Below are 19,099 nucleotides of genomic sequence, written 5' to 3'. Positions count from 1 at the left end.
TAGAAAACCGGTCATATTTATATAACATGTTTGATAGTATTCCTTGATTATAAACGCATGATCATTCTCTAAATTAGTCGATATGAAAGTTTCATCCTATTTAGAACGGTTGAGATCGTGAATATCTGAATGAAGGACGGTTTTATAAAAAATTTCTACGAAGACAATTTTCGAGAGTTGGTATCAACGTCACTAAAAATTCATTCAACCAATTCATTTGTTCTTTTCCATTTTACTATAATTATTTTTTTCTTATATATAAAATTAAATATAAAATTATAAGTCACATCAAATCTACTTCTTTTAATAATTTTTTGAAATTATGATTTTACGTATAATAAGACTTATTTAAAATTTAAAATTGAGTGAATTATTTAAAAATTTTAATTTTATTATTCTAAATAAAAACATCAAATTTAATTATTATTATGATATCTAGATAAATTAGTGTATAACAAATTTTTATACTAATTTCTTCGACAAATAGATAAATATTAAAAATAATTTAAACATAATTTAAAAATAGCCTAAAATTTAATATAATTAAAGTAACCATGAATTTTAAAAATAACATTAATATTTTTTACAGAAAAAAAAATTATTATTTTCATCTCTTTTTCTCTTGCTTTTTTTTAATACTTTTTCATCATTCGTTACAAAATCGAATTAGACTTGATATATTATTTCGATATAATAAATTAGTTCAATATTATCATTAATATGGGTTGCCCGAGACTCGAACCCGAAACTAGTCCGATTGAGTAGATAACTTACTTTTTTAAAAACTAAGTAAAAAAAAATCTCTCCCCAAACCGTGCTTGCATTTTTTTCATTGCACACGGCTTTACCTATGTATACATCTAAAACGCAGTTACTTCCCTAGGCAAGATTCTAACTAAGAAAGTCTTTTTTCATTTTTCGATCTCCAAAATTTCTCACATTTTTTGGTCTTTCTTAAAATAAAAAATTTAAATGAAAAAAAAAAGTTTAAAACTACGACTATTTCTAGTCAAATTCAAGTTCAACGACCAAATAGTCAAGCTTAAAAGTTCATAAACTAAACTTAAACATCCTATACAACTTTACACGAGAAGGTTAAGGTATCGAGTTCTAACCCTAAGCTATATAACCAAATGATGGGAAATATGAAAGAATTGAATTGATTGTGTAGTGAGTGTATAGTATCACATATCTGGATTGGACTCCTCAGGAAGAACAGTCAAAGTGATGATGCTATTAAGAGATCGTTTCACAACTGCCTTCAATGGAATCCCAACTCTATCTCCCATAATTTCAATGATCTGCCAAAAACTCGAACTGTCAGATACATAATCCTTGCCTAGGGTGATAAAGACGACAATGACAATGACAATGACAACGACAACGACATTCCCTGCCCCATCCTTATTTAGACGACGGAGAACACTCCCCGCGTGCCCTCCCCTTCCCCACCTCGACAGGAGTGGACTCCTGTTGAGGGGGGAAAAACGATCCCTAGTCTCGCAACAGTAGAGAAGGTTACTCGAAAACAGAAATTTACACACCATGTAATAACAAGAAATTGCAAAAAAATTATAAAAAAATCACCAAGTTTGGGAGTTTTTTCCCTCGAATATTAGAAATAGTTGCAATCCAATGAATCTAAGCACATAATTTTGAGGTATATGCTCAAATTTAAGAGTACAATTCTAAGAACTCTAGAAGTGGTTTTTATTTCCAAACATTAGGATTCAAGCAAGAATGAACTTTTCTATCCAAAGAATTCACAAGATAACCATTGGTAAGAATTAAGGACTAAAAGTAGATCCAAATACCTCTTGGATACTGGCAACAGGTTGCTTATCGAACTCGATGACGACATCACCAGGACGGAACCCAGCACGACCAGCAGGGGATCCAGGAGTTACCTATTGAAGTATTTGCTAAATCTTTTCGCTCATGCCAAATTTAATGCATAAAATAAGAAGAAAAAGATAGAAAAGGAAGAATGTAATGCAAAAAGGTATTATTATTACCATAGCTACAAGAACCCCTTTAGTAACGTCTGGAAAAGATGCATCTCTTTCTTTAAGTTGTTCGATTATCATTTCATTGAGATCGATCATTTTCAATCCAAGCCAAGGCCGAATAACTCTCCTGCATCATCACACTTTGTATTATAACCATCATTGGAAAATAAAAATGAAGCCATTTCATTCAACCCTTGAATGCAAAATAAAACCAATGGTGAAATAAATCTATTTTACACATGAATGGTGTGATGTCCCACGTTGGTTGGGGAGGAGAACAAACCACCATGTATAAGGGTGTGGGAACCTTCCCGTAGCATACGCGTTTTAAAGCCTTGAGGGGAAGCCCGAAAGGGAAAGCCCAAAGAGGACCATATCTGCTAGCGGTGGGTCTGGATTGTTACAAATGGTATCAAAGCCAGACACCGGACGATGTGCCAGCCTTCTCGCTGTTCCCCGAAGGGGGTAGACATGAGGCAGTGTGCCAGTAAGGACGCTGGGCCACAAAGGGGGGTAGATTTGGGGGCGGTCCCACATCGATTGGAGGAAGGAAAGAGTGCCAGCGAGGACACTGGGCCCCGAAGGGGGGTGGATTGTGATGTCCCACATTGGTTGGAGAGGAGAACAAACCACCATTTATAAGGGTGTGGAGACCTTCCCCTAGCAGACGCGTTTTAAAACCTTGAGGGGAAGCCCGAAAGGGAAAGCCCAAAGAGGACAATATCTGCTAGTGGTGGGCATGGGTTGTTACAAATGGAGTATATTCAATTCAATTCACTAGTAAAACAATATTAGTCTCTAGATGTGTTACAATACCCTCTTTTCTTGAATTGCTCTGTAATTTTGGAGACTGAATCAATTGGTACAGCGAAACTTAATCCAACAGCATCATCCACTTTCATAATATTTACACCAATAACTTCTCCATCCACATTAACAAGAGGACCCCCAGAATTTCCCTACATGACAAATACTGATTACAGAATGCCAGTGTTTCGTATTCATTTTAACAACAATGAAGCACGTTCGATATTGCAAAGGGAGATGGGTAAAAAATGAGATACATACCACGTTAATTGCACAATCTGTTTGTAGATATTCCCTTCGCATTCCACCAAGACCCAAATCACTACTCTTACGGTCAACACAACTGAATTGAATCAAAGACGAAAAGTAGTTAATGCTAAGCAAGGACACTTCTTAAACATGTATTGCATGTTTGGTAGTACAAATGCATGTGTTAAACACTTGTGGTATAAAGTGAATAAGGACCAAACATCTATTAGGCACATATAGGACACTTGTTCGAGCATACTAAATAGATAAAAATAGAAATGCCTGATACGTGAAATACATCAAACATAAATGCATAAACATATCGACTTCAAAACAAAATTCTTATATAAAAATGACATTTTTAGAAAAAATATTGTTTACTACTTGTCGTTTCAAGTCCTAGATTTTTAAAAGTATGACATGGCACCGTGTCTATATCATATCTAACCATGTCAAATGTCTGTATTCGTGCCTCTTAGTCAACAACTATAGATAACACTTAAAGTAAGTAATTGAGGAAAAGACTTTGTATCATTCATCTCTTCAGTATCAAAAATATGAAGGAATTATATGTTCCTATCTCTTCCATGGAAACATCAAGGACAGAGAAACTTCCTATAATTGACCACCTTACTATACCAGCTGTGACAGTATTCTGAAGCGAAAGTGGACACCCAATTGCTACAACCCAATCCCCTGGTCGGAGCTTGCTTGAAGAACCAAGCTTTGCCATGGGAAGAGGGCTTTTAGAATTGATTTTCACAATGGCAATATCAGAGTGAAAATCAGCATTCATTACTGTCCCTTCAAATGTCCGACCATCTTGTAAAGTAACCTCTACCTGTGCCATTCCACGCATGAAATAAACAAATAAATAAATAATGGAAGGGACATTTAAACCAACTAATAGATCTTGACATCTCAAAAGCAATCTTAAAAACTGGAAACTATGGACCAAATATGAAACTTGAAAAGAGCTGTATAAGAACATTCGTAGCATATTAATAGCTTGAACAGCAAGAAAGATATTTGCCATTGGAAAAGAAGTATCAAACACATAATTGCAAACAACGCATCAACATAAATCTAAGAAAGGGACACATTAGTTTGTTAAGAGGGTTCCTGTTCCAACATGTGTTGTACACACACAATACATATGCGTTAAAAACTAGGCTGATATATCTACTTGCCTTTCCTTTGGATGCAGCTCGTGGACCATGAAAATCCGTCACGACATGGGCACATGTTAAAATAGTACCATCCTTGTCAATAATTGTTCCGGATCCCATGCTTTTAGCAGTAGCAATTCCATAAATACCTAAGAAAACAATCCCTTACAACTTTTTTCACAGAACTCACAGAAAAAATAACAAAACAATTACCAATACCATGTGAAACAGAAATATTTACAACAGCAGGGCCAACATCTGCTGCAGCATTTGCAATTGTATCTCTATCCAAACATCTTGGACAAGGCTTCTGCGTATCTCCAGGCTTTTCCTTCTCCACACCAGATGGTGGAGCAGGACTGACTCTTGAAGAACAAAATGAAAGACCTACAATTTCACACAAGACCTCCAGTTGAAACAGAATCTATGTATAAAAAAACTTGCCTACAATCAAGAAAGTAATAAACAAACAGACAGACCCAATTTCTGGTGATCAAATGCACCCGAAGGATGAATCGTGAAGCCGTGTGCGGTCTGCCATGGAAGAAACAGTGGCTCACTCAAAGCAGCAGGAATTGACAACACTACAGAGGATCCTTCAATGAAGAAACATACAAAAGACTGGCAAAAGTAAGCTGAAAGAATGGCAGTGTGTAGACCAATGAATAGAAAATTCTCAAGATATTGACCAGTACAGAATTTACATTCATCTACGTTTTCGATTCATCAGACATACAGCAAAAAAACTCTCCTGAGTATTCATTTTCATTCATCAATATCTTGAAAGCCATTAAAAGAGCTCAAAAACTCACCCGAATCTAATTTACTTCCGGCATACCAGATACAAGAACCAGCAGCAGCAATTGCGGCGATCCGTCCGAGCGTATTGCGTGAGCTCGCAACCTTTCTCTGCAAAAATCAGATTCATCAATAAACAATAATACAAAAAAAGAACAATTAAAAAGAACAAAAAAAACTGAGATCGATTGAGGATTGAAGAGTGATTCAACTAAATACAACAAGAAGCGGGATCATTGGCGTTGTCTTTTGCTCGGAAATTCCCTCGTAGTTGTTTGTCCGAAACTTGTTTTCCAAATCGCCGCCTGAACCCTTAAATTCCGGTTAACGCCGACGAGGAGACAAACAGTATTCGGTCCAATTTGAATACTCAGCCCATAGGCCCAACAATTTAGTTGACCCAATTTGACTACTCGGCCCATGGGCCGAATAATTCAGTCGACCCAAGTTGAATACTCGGCCCATAGGCCCACACAATTTAGTCGACCCAATTTGAATACTCGGCCCATAGGCCCAACAATTTAGTTGACCCAATTTGAATACTCGGCCCATAGGCCCGATAATTTAGTTGACCCAATTTGAATACTTGGCCCATGGGCCCATCAATTTAGTGCGATCTCACACCCATTAAAATGAGTTTGGTTCAAATAAATTAAATAAAATATGTTTTTATACTTTCTACTAAAATTACTAAAATATCATATAAATTTAAATTTATTGTTAATTTTTTTAAAAAAATTAGCTTAAGAGACAATTAGATGAATGGAACAAAAGAATGAGTAAGCAATAAGAGGAGTGCTCGGGGACCCTATTGATGTGTGTTCACATAGAGATGCATGGAATATCCACACAATTAGAGAGGATCGTGTTTAACTTGAAGAGAAGGATAAAATGGATTCGTTACGGTGCACACAGTTGTATGGGAAACTTCGGTGTATCCGCCTTAAATGGATATGGACAATAGTTTAGTTATAATTGAGATTCGGTTGGTCTATGACTCGATACCTTGAAATTTCATTCATTCATTGACTTCTACGGTTGAATAGAAGTACTAGTACTGAACATGTGCCTTAGATAGACAGTAATGACCCTCTTATTTTCGAACGTGGCTTTAGGTGCAACTTCAGACCCATGTGTGTCTTTGGTAGATAGTCTTGTGTGTTTTAGGTAGACAGTCATGACCTTCCTCGTCAACATTAACCGTATTTTTATATGCAAACTCATCATTATGACATTGTCACGATACAGTAAAAAAAACATAAACAACATTGGTCAAGGAAAACTACGTGATTGTAAGATTCATAACACTGCAGATCAAACACAATTTTCAATTTACATTATTCAAAACAATATGTTCTCGACGCAATTGTTTGAGTCTAAGATGTTAAAATATAGCACTCCCTAACACAAACGCTCAGATTTCAATTGTGAAACACGAATCAAATATCCCTTGAATTTTTAACCAAATTTCTTTTTCTTTTTTTCTTTTTTTTTTTAAAAAATTGGTTTTAAAATTTTACCATACCATAGAATTAGAACATAGTAGCATCAAATAGAAGACAAAATAAAGAAAAATCATATATAGAAATAATTTTTATATTTGAAACTTAATATTAAAATAAACAATTATAGAATATTTAATAGATGGTAAGGAAAAAATTAGGCTTATTGTGATAAAGAATGCGCATCCGGGGAATCGAACCCCGGTCAGTACCGTGGGAGGGTACTATGATACCACTACACTAGATGCGCTGTTGATGTCAACTTATGTTTATAGTTTAAAATAAATCAATATTATTTATTTAATTCTTTCAAGAATTAACTTATTTAATTATATCTTCTTTTCCTAAAATTTAACCTCGTTTTATAATTATATTGTTAAAAATACCTATGTTCTAACCTCAATCAACCTACCGTATTTATACATTAAGGTTCATATAAATAAAAACGGGTTGAGCGGTTAATGAATTTTTCTAAATTAATTTGGGTTGAACCGAACCATTCGAATTTATGATTATTTTTAATATAATATAATTATTTTATATACCAATATAATTATTTTTTTATTGTTTATTCTTATACAAAGTTTGTATAAAATGGACATGTATTTCAAGATCCAATTCTTAAAAATAAATTGAAGTATAACTTTTCAAAATATGTATTGAAAGTGTGCGAGTTGGATTCATTATTATATAAATCAAGATAAACGAGTAAAATCGATAACTAGTCCATCAAATATAAAATTGAATATTATGACTAAAAGAACCCTAAATATTCATCATTTTTGTGTGAGTAAATCTGAACCATTAAACATTCAAAGGCTTATTGGACCGAGGATTAAAAGTTCAAAATTTTGTTAGACATTTTTTAAAATTAAAAAACTAAATAGACACAACCTACTTTCAAAATTTAATCACCAAACACCAAACTTACAAGTTGATTAACATTAACATTCAAGAACCATTATTCCGACATTGATTGATCACTTCTTGACTGACAGTTTAGCAGTTAATCTACCTCGAACGGTTTTCGTATCAGAGTTATGTTTTCTTGATTTCCTTTTTCTCCACTTTCGTGGCCGTGGCTCTCGTGACCCGTCGACGAAGTGTCTCCGACGTTTTAGACGTTCTCGTCGTATGGCAGGATCTGCCCAGCCTCTGCCCCATTCTGAGAAGGATGAGAAGGATTTGGGTTTGGCCATTGAGAGGAGCATGTCTGCTTCAGGGCAAACATTGAATATTTGGTCATTTCTGGATAGAAACTCCAATCCCAGCTTGGTTGGCTCAGGGAATTTTATCTGAACATGGTTCTGCAGAAGAAGTCATGCTCAGAATGGGAATGAGAGTAGTAGAGAAAAAGTAGAAAAGAAGTCCATATAATATTAGCCAATAATAATAATAATAATAAATCAATAAAGGAAATTATTAATAGAGCTCAAATTATGTGTGTAATTTGGGAATGCCTCGCCCTAAACAAATGAATTCATGGAGAGGAATGAAGCAGTGAGGGGAAGTAGCTTGACTCGAAGAGGAGAGGGAGCAAGCAGCGAGAGGAAGTAGCTCGACTCGAAGAGGAAAGGGAGTAAGTAGCTTGAGATCATTCCGAGGAGACCGGCTAGATCAAGACTAGGAGAGATCCCCAGGACGAGAAGAAATTGAATCCAACACTCGATCCATTGCTTCTACCCCTCCCCAATGCAGCCAGCCCAGGACCCAGATTCGGATTTCAGCCACTGTAGTTCAAATTTAGCCCGACGACCGAGTAAAGGTTGGGAGTGGACTATTAAGGTAGGATCTAAAACGATCCCACATTCCAGAAAGAACCAGACAATGGGAAGCCTTCGTTGAGTAATAGGAAGTGGGCCAGTCCCCGAAAAAACCTTGCCAACTATAAGAAATAGTTGTGGCTCAAAATCAGTTGTTCCTAGGTTCTTAGTAATGTGGCTAGTTAGCAGACACGAGGGAGGGAAGCGTTTAGGGAGGTTCGGGAGCTCCCCCCCCTCCAAAATGCCCAATAAGAGCTAAGAGCTACTCAGACAAAAAGCAAAAGATACTCTCCTCACTACAAAGGCCTTAAAGAAGAATAATACCAAGTCTCTCAAAAAGTACAACTATCCGAATCCAATGGTCCATCCAATCCTTCCTTTTTTCCTTCTCTTTAAGCATAGACGACTTTAGTGGCATGGAGCCGAGGTCTATCAACTATCATGTAAAGAATAATTACCAAAAAAAAAAACAAAAGACACCAAAAAGATGCTAAATATTTAGTTACATCTACTCACGATATTCCCTAAATTTATTGATTCCTTTCTAACCAAATTTTTTAATTCGTTGTTTTAATCATACTTGCCCATGAAATAGTCCATATGACTTTCAAATGTCTTCATTTAGTTCTTAAACTTTCAAATTCTGTATTAATCTCTAAATTTTATCTAAAAATTTGTACTAATACTTACTATTACTCAACACAACCTATTAAATGTAAATTTGTTCATGTTAAAAACTCTACAAAAAGGAAAACAAATGAGTCCATGACTAAAAAAGGTTTTTTATGCAAAATTTAAAGAAGTTCGAGGACTAAAATAGAATAAGTATGAAAGTTATAGAACAAGTGAATCTAGTAAAAACTGTTTGATGCATAAGGATGCAGGTATTTAAAGCACAAGACGAGAATCATTCCAAGGAAGAAAAAAGTTAAAAGTTAATTATAATTGCCGATTACATACCCTGTTATCTCCTTCTTTCAAGTAACCTTTAGCTTCCAAAATTCTTGTAAGACCTCGCCACCAGAGCATATCAGTTGCCGCGAATTTCATAGACTGCATTCCCATGGAATGTAAATAATCAAAATGGTCTTAACTTGGAATCTTCTAGAACAGTTACAACATTAAGCAAACAAACATAAATCCAAAAAGAGTAAGCATCACCTGCTCTCTTACTTTACTGACAAACAACCTCAAACTTGGCTTCTCCCTGAATCTCTGTTTGACATCACCGTATGTGAAATCATCGTACAATCCTTCAAGTAAATATTGCTGTACATGAAATTAAACATTAGCTTATTATGATGATATTTAGAAACAATATGAGATTTTGAAATCATCGAATATCTCGTATGGAACTTCTCAAACACGAAAATAAAACATTAAATTGTGAACCGTGAGTTTCAGGACTGTGTACATACGTAGAGCTGGGGAAAAAGAGTCGGATAAAACTATAATCTGCACACAACAGGCTTAATAAAAATAAATATATATCATCAAAATACTTACATGATGAGCAGCAATGACCTGCATTAATATATTTGCTTCCTCCTTCAAATTCTGCATATTTGGAGGTCCTTTCACACAAACATCACACCTACAAAAGAAATTCCATCAATGAGTGTGGGAGAAATGAAGTCTGGTCAAGTTGATCTCTATGTGATGTATATAAATTACAGTGGCTTATTTCAGTAACGATAATGTACCAAATGTTACATACATGAAACACTTCTTGTGATCAAAAGTCTCGCCAAAGTATTCCACCAGTTTCTGTGCCCGACAGTTTGTAGTGTTCATCCCATACCTGTGTGAATGTGAAAAGTAGAACCACTTTGATCAAATACCGCTTGTGGGGTGGAAGTAAAACTGCAAAGAGAAGTACATACCTGAAGCAATCAGACAGCATTCTATATGCTTGATTAGTTTGTTCTTCACTTCTTCGATTCGGCAAAAGAGATGGTATTCTTGTCAGGTTTGCAAATAGAACTGTTTACAGAGGTTGGAGATGTAGAAAAATTTCCAGGTTAACATGGAATAGTTTAAATTCTAACTATTACATAGTTACGAATAGCACAATATTTGAAAAATCCATCGCCATAGGCTGTAATTATCAACAAACAGCAGCGAGATGAAATCAAATATATTAAAAAGAAGTCCTAAAATGAAACTAACAAGTAATGAAAAATGGAATTCTTAAGAGGCCACAACAGTTTTCATGCAACTTTATACTGTTCTCAATGTCCCTTTTCATGGGGGATCAAATTTTACTTTGATAAATGAGAATGAACTATGAATATTGATATCGGATAGTACAAGGATATATATATATATATATATATATATATATATATATATATATATTTTTACTTGGGATCCTTGAAATCCTTCCACTCTAATACCATGATAGTAGAACTACCAATCCCAAAAATTTGAGTCAATAAATAGAGGCCAATTATTCGTTACTTTAGTATTAAAACTATGTGTCCTTTCAAAGAACTATTAATGAACTTACTACAATCTGCCAATTTCCCATCCCTTCCAGCACGACCAGCTTCTTGATAATAAGCTTCCAAACTCTGAAACCAAAGCAGTGGTTAAAGAATTTCGGAAGGTAACAGCTGGAATTGATATAAACAATAGAAAAGACACATTAAAATGCATACAGAAATTGAGCAAAGCAGACCACAATTAAGACAAATCCGTACAAACAAACTGATTGCAGAAGTTTTTCGCTTCTTAGACACAAAAATGACCGCACTAAGAAAGATCTATTATATCTAGTAAATTTGTAATTTGAATTATCACCTGAGGCCAACCATAGTGAATAATTCTCCGTACATTTGACTTGTCAATCCCCATTCCAAATGCTATTGTTGCAACTACAACCTGAAGAATAATGAAGCTGTCAATAATAATAAAGATTTAGAAAAACATAAAAATAATAAAATAATAAAAAACCTTGTGGATGTAATTAATTTTTTAAGTTATGAACGATGGCAAGCTGTGGCTAAAGATTGTTCAAAATTTGAAATTATTAAGGTTAAAAAAAGTGTACACTTCACTTAATCATAAATAATGTCAAATCCAAAGAAGAAATTTATATAAGCTCCAGTTTTGGCGGTAATTGCTGACATTGAAGAATTATAAATGATTGGTTTATCACTAAGAACTAAGAAGCTCGATCCAAAGATCTCTCTGTCTCTCCCCACGAGATTGGGTGCATTAGATTTTGCAGAGTTGGCCATGTCATGCATGACTGATAATACTTGAGAGAAAAGTACAAAAGGGTTCGAACACTGTATTGTCAACTATATTCGTATCAGAAGAAGCTAACTGAAACCTGCATATCACTTTGAAAAACGGTTGTAACCCGCACATAGCAGTAAGAAAAAATGTTCTGCTTAAACGCTATTCATATGTTTAAATTGGTAGGTAGAAATCTAACGGCTTACTTGCCTATGACAGGGGGAAATGTAAACAAAATTGGGGAGTTAAAGAAAGGTAGAGAAGGAAATTTAAAAAAGGAAAAAAAGAAGAAAGTTCCTATATTAAACAAACCTCAACATTGTTATCGTGAAAATCCTTGTGAACCGTCCTTAAATGGGATTTTGGAAGCTGGAAAGAAATAGAAAAGCACATTTAGTTTTATTTCGATAGCTCGTAAGAGAATATTATTCATCCATAATAAATTCTAGGCAAGAACTAAGGGCAATGGAGTACGATGCCACACATAAAAATGAACAGCTAGCGATGCATGGAAAATTAACTCATGGAAAGATGGCGCCTAAAACACTTTCAAGCCTGACATGGTCTCAAATGAAAAGGATGAAAGTCTACAATAGAAACAAAACTAAAACATAGAAACTTTTAATTGATAAATTTTATATGCAAAGGGATCACAGGACATATAATGGACAGTGGGGGTCACAAATTAGTATGCGACAAACTTGACAGATATAAGCACAAGTTTGGCACCGTATATAGGGAACGTACCGATGCATTGTATGCAGCCGCCTTGACACCAGATTGACAAAGAAACTTTGAGATACTCAAAGTTTCTTTTCTAGTAGGAACGTATACAATAGTTGGCCCTTGTTCTAGAGTCTCTCGACAACTTTTTAGTCTTTCTTCTGCTTTATCCAGCACATCAATCTCCTCCAACGATGCATCGACATCCCTGTCCTCACAAAGCAATTGTCCGCAGAACTCACCACATGCAACTGCATAATTTTCAAAAATAATAATAATTACAACTAAAAAAATAACCATGTAAGAAATTAAGCCCTTTCATGCTTGTTTTGAAGCCCATACATTACACAATTACTCATTGTCACGGGCTTCTAAAATTCAGATACAGTATAATGGCAAGAGTTTATACAGTAATGTCTGTACCATCCCAATCATCTACACTCTGAAAGACATCAACCTCGTTTTCCAAGTATTCAACAGACATTGTCCTTCCTGATGAGGAGGTTGGCAAACATTCTTCTTCAGAATCTATATCATCTCTATCTGAGTCAGAATCATCACTCTCCTCCACATCATCTGGAGACTTTCTGTCTGCCTCACGTAAAATATTGTCAGTTGAGCAATGTAATACACTGTCTAATTTGTGAGAGATTATAGTTTGTTTCTTGTTGCCAGATCTTCTATTTCCAGCATACATGTCTATAAGATCGCTGAAGTCCTTCCTATAAGAGGATGGTGAAGTTGTTTTACTATGTTTTACCTGAAAAGAAAGGAAATAAAAAAATAGGATTTGGAAATGAAAACAGGAATTATAGTTTGTATTTCGTGATATAAACTAAACAAAGCAGAAACAAACAGCAGTAAGATAGTAATCGCTAAAAGAAAATAAATGGACAAATTTGAATGGGAAATCCAAGTTTCCTCTACTTGGGAGAAAAATTAAAGGGGCTAAGATGAACTGGTGAATGAGTGATAAAATTTAAATTTTTGAAAATGAAGTGCAATACTCACGGAGAAGCGAAGATTTGGCCTGAAAAATGAAGTTAGAATAATCTTTGTTTCCTTTGACATACATAATGACTTTAAAATGTCTTCTCGAACTTGAACTGTGGCAGTTGCAGTCAATGCCATCAAAGGCACGTCAAATCTCAAAAATTTTAGGGTTGAAGAGCTGAAATTCTCTCGCAGAATAGACAAACGCCTGAAATTTCAAAGTGATGATGATAGTAAGTTTAAAAAAGCTAAGAAAGTTGTATGTTAAAAAGCAATGGGGCATAAATTGAAAACTATTCTAAATTTGGGCATCATTTTGGAATCTTTTTACTGAAAAGTTGGTAATAAAACGGACCCAAAACACATTATGCAATTAAAACTTATTTGTGGATGCAAGATAAACACAATCCACAGGGGATCAAAATGGATGAAAACACGAGGAATGGAAATAAACCAGTTGTCTAGTTCAGGAAAAAGAGAACCTGTAGTCTGGCCGGAAGTCATGGCCCCATTTAGAAACACAGTGTACTTCATCAATTGCAAACAATGCAATTCCACGAGTTTCAGCTAGCTTTTGAAGTGGTTGAATCAACCTGCAAAACATAAATTTAATCTTTCATTACATTTGCTAAAGAAAAAATATTTCTTCAACATTGGTCATTGATTTTTATGTGAAAATTACCTTAAAACTGTTTCTGGGCAAACATAGATAATGCTATATGCCCCTCCCATTGCTTTCTTTTCCACAGAACTGTCAGGTTGCCCAGACCCAAGAAAGCAGGCAGAAACCCCATGCTTTGCAAGTTTTAAGCATTGATCGTGCATCAAGCTTATCAATGGCGAAATAACAACCACCACCTTGCCTGTTAATAAAGCTGGGAGCTGAAAACAGATAGATTTCCCTGAAAGAATATGAAAAAGTGCAAAAGAGATTATCTTCCATCCAGTGCAATACTAACATTTCAAGCACGTAAAAGTGGAATGAGAACCTAACGAGCAAGGTCATACCAGATCCTGTTGCAGCAAGAACTAGACAATCTTGGTTGTTTAACCATGCTTCCAGAGCTTCCTTTTGGAACTTTTTCAAGAACGGATAGCCAAAATGCTTTTTCAGGAGCCTATTCAACTTCTTCTCCCAATCCAACAGGGTATCTGGTTCTTGTGACCAATCAACCAGATAAGAATCTGATTCAGCTTGAAGGTCACATATTCGATGCTCCTGAGTATCTTCCACGGGATAATGGGACACTTCTGGTTCGAAAATTGGAAGAACTGGTTCAGCTTCAGTCTTACTACGTTTACCCCTATTGGTTAGAGAAAAGTGATCCAGAATGCTAGACTGTCGCATTGGAACCAACAAAGACTGAGCTCTTTTTCCGCTTCGCTGAAGCATAGTGAGTTTTACCGAGATTTCTCTCCTACAACCCTACTTTGCTGTAGATAATGTATGATCAAGTTGCAACATGAAAGGCTATGTTTCACAATTTATACGACATGTTCCCTTTATCAAATCCAGCGTAGAACTCAAACTCAAACTTCACCGGCACTTGTAAACTTCAATCTGAAACACTCAGCAGCAGAAATATAAATTTCATTGGCAATCTACAACTGAAATTAAACAATACATTGCCCAAGTAAGGACATAATCAAATTGTGCAATCAGCAGAGTTATACCATTACCATTCAATCATTATAACATTCACATTCTTTGAGCCTTCCGACAGTTTCTTTAAACTCGAATTATTGACAAAATCTTGAAACAATTTGAAAAAAAAAAAAAAAAACATATAAACCTAATTCTTTTCGTGACAAACAATCAGGATCATCAAACATAACGAACGCAGGCAAACGCTTGTAAAATGTAATGTAACTAGCAATAACATCGAAAGATTTAAGAGCATACTGAAAAAAAGTAGCTGATTCAGAGGACAATCCGATGCAACGTACAGATTATAACGAAGAATGACGGATTATAGCGAGAGATTTGATCGGAAATCCTCCCGATATCGGAAATTGAAGCAACGTTCTACACTGTCGCGCGCGAAAAGATTTGTAGCGGCAAAATTTTGGAAGCGTTCCGATCAGGTAAAATTAAACCTGGACGTCTCTTGTAAATCAGATCCTTCTTACGACGTCGTTTTAAGACTACTATTTCTATTCTAATTTCCAAAACATTTTTTTTTATCCTTTAATTTAAAAATTAGCTTTTATTTAATTAGTTTCTATTTTTAATAAATACTTCCAAAATTGTAAAAATTAATTTTAACGTTTTTTTAATTAAACAAATGACTCTATTAACATATCAGTGGGCATAGAAGTCGAGAAGACGAGTCATAGTTGCTGGGCAACGGTAATCGTGTTTATAATATAATGCAATATTACATTTTTATTTAAAACGCAGGGACTAAATAAAAATTACTCAAAAGGCGTGACTAAAAATGTAATATTTCAAAATATAAGGACCAAATGAAAATTTAAGTTCGTAAACGTCATGTGTTTTTTTCATGACTAAATTTGACGTCCAACGATGAAATCAATTTAAAAAATGCTTCGAACACAGGTTAATTTGTAATTGAACTATAATTTTTTGTAGGGCTAATTTGAAACGGGTTAAAAGAAATTGCATGCAACACCCTATAAAGTTTGTTATTTACCCTCACACCCTCTAACTTTTAAATTGATTAATTAGTCCTTAGATTTTGTTATAAACTTTTTAATTCATTCGGTAACTATCACGTATGGTGTAATTACTATGTAGTTTGAGGGTGATTTGTGCAATTTTAGAAAATTAAAAAATGGGTACTTTTCAAAAATATATTTACAAAATAGCCCTTAAATGCAGTATTTCAAAATAATAAGGACCAAACGAAAATCTAAACTCGTAAATAATGTGTATTTTTCTCAAAACTAAATTAAACGCGTTTAATGATGAAATTAATTTGAAAAATACTTCCAAAACTCATTAAATTTGTAATTTAACGACTATGATTAATTTAAAATATGTTAAAAAAATTGCATGTAACACCCTACAAAATTTGTTATTTATCCATCACACCCTTAAACTTTTAAATTGATTAATTAGTCCCTATATTTTGTTATGAAAATTTTAAAATATAAAAAATGAGTCATTTTCAAAAAATATTTGCAAAATAGCCCTTATTGGAATTAGCTACTTTTCAAAAACTAAACTCAAAAGTCATAGGTAAAAATGCAATATTTCAAACTATAAGGACCAAATGAAAATATAAACCCGTAAATGATATGTCGTATTTTTCTCAAAACTAAATTAAACGTGTTTAATGATGAAATTAATATAAAAAATACTTTAAAATATGTTAAAAAATTTGCATGCAACCCCTACAAACTTTGTTATTTATCCATCACACCCTTAAACTTTTAAATTGATTAATTAATTAGTCCCTAGATTTTGTTAATAAAATTTGTAAAATATAAAAAATGAGTTATTTTCAAAAAAATATTTGCAAAATAGTCCTTATTATGGACCAAGGAATTAGCTACCTTTTCAAAACTACAAAAGTCATAGGTAAAAATGTAATATTTCAAAATATAAGGACCAAACGAAAATAAAAATCCGATGTGTTGTTTCTCAAAACTAAATTAAACGCGTTTAATGATGCATACTCCAAAAACTGATTAAATTTGTAATATAACAACTACGATTAATTTGAAATCCATTAAAAAAATTGCATGCAACACCCTACAAAATTTGTTATTTACCCGTCACACCCTTAAACTTTTGAATTGATTAATTAGTCCCTACGAAAATTTTAAAATATAAAAAATGATACCTTCTCGAAAAATATTTGCAAAATAGCCCTTATTATTTTTTAAATAATTAGTAATTATATACATTTTCAAAATATTTTCACCGATTCTTTCTTACAAAGGCGTCTCCATTTATTTAAAAAAAATACTTAAATTACCCTCGAAAGCATCTCCCTCTCTACAATATCGCTTTATCTCTCTCACCGTCTCTCTCCCAAGAACAGACCTCAGAGCTCCAGTGCCTTTAATGGCAGAACCAGAAGCCAAGCCAGAGCTTAAAGAAATTGAAGAACACGCGGAACCTCCTCTCGTATACAAGGTAGATTCATCTTAGTTTTTGAAAGTTCCTAAAGTTCCTTCTTCTACCTTTCGCTAGATGCCCTATTTTGCTTGACGCTTCTGTAATTCTTTTTGTTGTTGTTGTTGTTGTTCTGATTCTCTCAGACGTGGATTTTGAAAGTCTCGATCCACTGCGAAGCCTGCAAGAGGAAAGTTAAACGAGTTCTCAAGGACGTTGAAGGTTGATTTCGATGTTTCGTCCTCTTTGATTTTGCTGATGGAATCTTTCTCTTTCGTTCTGTGTTTTTGTTCCGTACTGAGATTTCTCTTTTGAGATTAATGCGTACTAGGCATCTTTGTTTCCGAGAAAATTGAAACAAGTTTTGATGATTCTGCTATGGCTATTTCATGAATCCGCATCCTCTTTCTCTACTCGAACTCGTTATTTCTTCTCTTTTTGGCATATTCGTTTGTCGATAACTTGATTTCTGTAACTAATGGCGATAGAAACAGTCAGAATTTTCTATCTCTCTTTGAAACTCGCTATTTTTCTCTTTGTTCTCAAATCGATTATCGTTGTTTCTCTGGAATACGGATTCGAGAATATCTGCTTAACGATGAACGTGACCTTTCAGGAGTTTACGAAACGGATATCGATTGGAGGCAACAGAAAGTAGTTGTGAAAGGTAACGTCGAATCGGAAACTTTGATAAAGAAATTGTTGAAGACAGGGAAGCACGCGGAGCTCTGGCCGGAAAATTCCGATTCCAAGGGAAAAAAGAAAGGAAAATCGAAGAAGAAAGAGAAACAAAGCGACTCTGAAAGCTCCGACGAAAGCAGCGGCCATGAAGACGAAAAGGAAAAGGTGAAATTAGAAGTCCAGGACCCGACGAAAATTGGAGACACCGCCGGGAAAATCACTGACGACGGCAGTGGTGGCCAAGCGAAGCAGCCTGGTTCTGCTCCGGTAGGCGACGGCCAAACCAGCGGCAGCGGAGGCAAAAAAAAGAAGAAGAAAAAGAAGAAGAAGAGTAGCGGTGGCGGTGGCGGAGGCAATGCCGGCGGTGAAGCTCCCGGTGATGCTTCAGCGATCGGAGCACCGCCGCCCGGTCCAACTCCGGGTCTTCCAGAACCCGGTCCACAACCCCTAACCGGCCCCCTTCCAATTCTAGCGAACGAGAGCTCTCCACGTCACTTCGTGACTCAATACGCACCACATTCCTTTACGCACCCACTTTATTCTGTGCGGTACAGTACAGCATACGCTACATGTTCTCAGCCCCAGCCCGAATCATATTATGCCACGCCGCAGCAATATTCCTATGCGCACGTGCATCCTGGAGTACGACACGAGTTTGACATCCCGCCGTCCGATTACGAGCCATATTCATCACAGCCGTCCGATTCTCTCGAGATATTCAGCGATGAAAATCCAAATGGGTGCTCAATCGTGTGAGAGAATTTTTGTTCGCCCAAATTACCATATTGAACACCGTAGATGCAAAATCTCGAACCACTTGTAGAGTATGTGGAGGGGTAGTTTCGTAAATCTCTCTTTTGGTATCATGGTATGTTCTGAATCCTCGAGTCTCTCGTATTAAAAAAAAAAAAAAAAAAAAAAAAAAGTCGTGTATAAATAAATTAGGTTTATTTAAATCATATTACACGTTAAAGGTATGAAATTTGAATTTTTACTGTAATTATTTTATATTATTAAAGTCGGATAAATAATGATTTGAGGTGACGTAATATACCAGATAAATTCTCTAGATAATGAT

At 35.0% G+C, this 19,099-nt stretch overlaps 3 protein-coding genes and 1 non-coding gene across 11 annotated transcripts; 1 reads left to right on the top strand and 3 right to left on the bottom strand.

Moving 5' to 3' along the window:
* Positions 1-1,033: 1,033 nt before the first annotated feature.
* On the bottom strand, positions 1,034-5,385 carry DEG14 (Trypsin family protein with PDZ domain-containing protein). Of its 4 annotated transcripts, none has more exons than XM_087125131.1 (11): positions 5,255-5,385; positions 5,047-5,143; positions 4,714-4,830; positions 4,454-4,621; positions 4,252-4,383; positions 3,695-3,902; positions 3,078-3,159; positions 2,826-2,968; positions 2,016-2,136; positions 1,815-1,907; positions 1,034-1,301 (listed from the first exon to the last, which is right to left on the bottom strand). In XM_087125131.1, exons 1-11 carry the CDS (start codon positions 5,267-5,269, stop codon positions 1,185-1,187), a joined length of 1,293 nt encoding a protein of 430 aa, XP_086981257.1. In that variant the 5' UTR covers positions 5,270-5,385; the 3' UTR covers positions 1,034-1,184. The 4 variants fall into 4 exon arrangements, with proteins under 4 accessions (XP_086981257.1, XP_086981256.1, XP_086981258.1 ...); XM_087125130.1 differs by having other exon boundaries at positions 5,252-5,378; XM_087125132.1 differs by lacking the exon at positions 2,826-2,968 and having other exon boundaries at positions 3,705-3,902; positions 5,252-5,378.
* Positions 5,386-6,713: 1,328 nt separating this feature from the next.
* On the bottom strand, positions 6,714-6,784 carry TRNAG-CCC (transfer RNA glycine (anticodon CCC)). Its single transcript has one exon. It is a non-coding gene; the product is annotated as a tRNA-Gly (tRNA).
* A 556-nt stretch (positions 6,785-7,340) lies between these two features.
* LOC111798790 (ATP-dependent DNA helicase Q-like SIM) lies at positions 7,341-15,354 on the bottom strand. 5 transcript variants are annotated; one of them, XM_023682119.2, is made up of 16 exons: positions 15,204-15,354; positions 14,265-14,817; positions 13,939-14,158; positions 13,739-13,849; positions 13,275-13,464; positions 12,687-13,023; positions 12,288-12,514; positions 11,853-11,909; positions 11,100-11,180; positions 10,807-10,870; positions 10,181-10,280; positions 10,015-10,098; positions 9,804-9,891; positions 9,459-9,566; positions 9,258-9,350; positions 7,341-7,841 (listed from the first exon to the last, which is right to left on the bottom strand). In XM_023682119.2, exons 2-16 carry the CDS (start codon positions 14,647-14,649, stop codon positions 7,515-7,517), a joined length of 2,472 nt encoding a protein of 823 aa, XP_023537887.2. In that variant the 5' UTR covers positions 14,650-14,817; positions 15,204-15,354; the 3' UTR covers positions 7,341-7,514. The 5 variants fall into 5 exon arrangements, with proteins under 5 accessions (XP_023537887.2, XP_086981938.1, XP_023537890.2 ...); XM_087125812.1 differs by having other exon boundaries at positions 9,471-9,566; XM_023682122.2 differs by having other exon boundaries at positions 14,265-14,864; positions 15,160-15,349.
* A 1,824-nt stretch (positions 15,355-17,178) lies between these two features.
* On the top strand, positions 17,179-18,946 carry LOC111798488 (Heavy metal transport/detoxification superfamily protein). Its single transcript, XM_023681666.2, has 3 exons — positions 17,179-17,361; positions 17,487-17,562; positions 17,957-18,946. The coding sequence occupies exons 1-3, from the start codon at positions 17,290-17,292 to the stop codon at positions 18,775-18,777; spliced, it is 969 nt and encodes a 322-aa protein (XP_023537434.1). The 5' UTR covers positions 17,179-17,289; the 3' UTR covers positions 18,778-18,946.
* The last annotated feature ends 153 nt before the right edge of the window (positions 18,947-19,099 follow it).

This window comes from Cucurbita pepo, chromosome 7, assembly GCF_057944985.1.
Source record: "Cucurbita pepo subsp. pepo isolate OVF chromosome 7, ASM5794498v1, whole genome shotgun sequence".
NCBI classification, from domain to species: domain Eukaryota; kingdom Viridiplantae; phylum Streptophyta; class Magnoliopsida; order Cucurbitales; family Cucurbitaceae; genus Cucurbita; species Cucurbita pepo.
The sequence above is the reverse complement of the archived record's forward strand: the minus strand, read 5'-3'. Positions and strand labels throughout refer to the sequence as shown.

Coding starts and splice junctions, on each gene's coding strand:
- DEG14 (XM_087125130.1), bottom strand. Junction 4,831..5,046: donor CGGAAGTAAATTAGATTCGG/GTGAGTTTTTGA, acceptor TCTTCATTGAAG/GATCCTCTGTAGTGTTGTCA. Junction 2,137..2,825: donor GAGCAATTCAAGAAAAGAGG/GTATTGTAACAC, acceptor GTGATGATGCAG/GAGAGTTATTCGGCCTTGGC.
- LOC111798790 (XM_023682119.2), bottom strand. CDS start 14,649: ATGCTTCAGCGAAGCGGAAAAAGAGCTCAGTCTTTGTTGGTTCCAATG. Junction 13,850..13,938: donor TGCCCAGAAACAGTTTTAAG/GTAATTTTCACA, acceptor TATGTTTTGCAG/GTTGATTCAACCACTTCAAA. Junction 9,351..9,458: donor TCAGTAAAGTAAGAGAGCAG/GTGATGCTTACT, acceptor ATGGGAATGCAG/TCTATGAAATTCGCGGCAAC.
- LOC111798488 (XM_023681666.2), top strand. CDS start 17,290: ATGGCAGAACCAGAAGCCAAGCCAGAGCTTAAAGAAATTGAAGAACAC. Junction 17,362..17,486: donor AACCTCCTCTCGTATACAAG/GTAGATTCATCT, acceptor TGATTCTCTCAG/ACGTGGATTTTGAAAGTCTC. Junction 17,563..17,956: donor AGTTCTCAAGGACGTTGAAG/GTTGATTTCGAT, acceptor GTGACCTTTCAG/GAGTTTACGAAACGGATATC.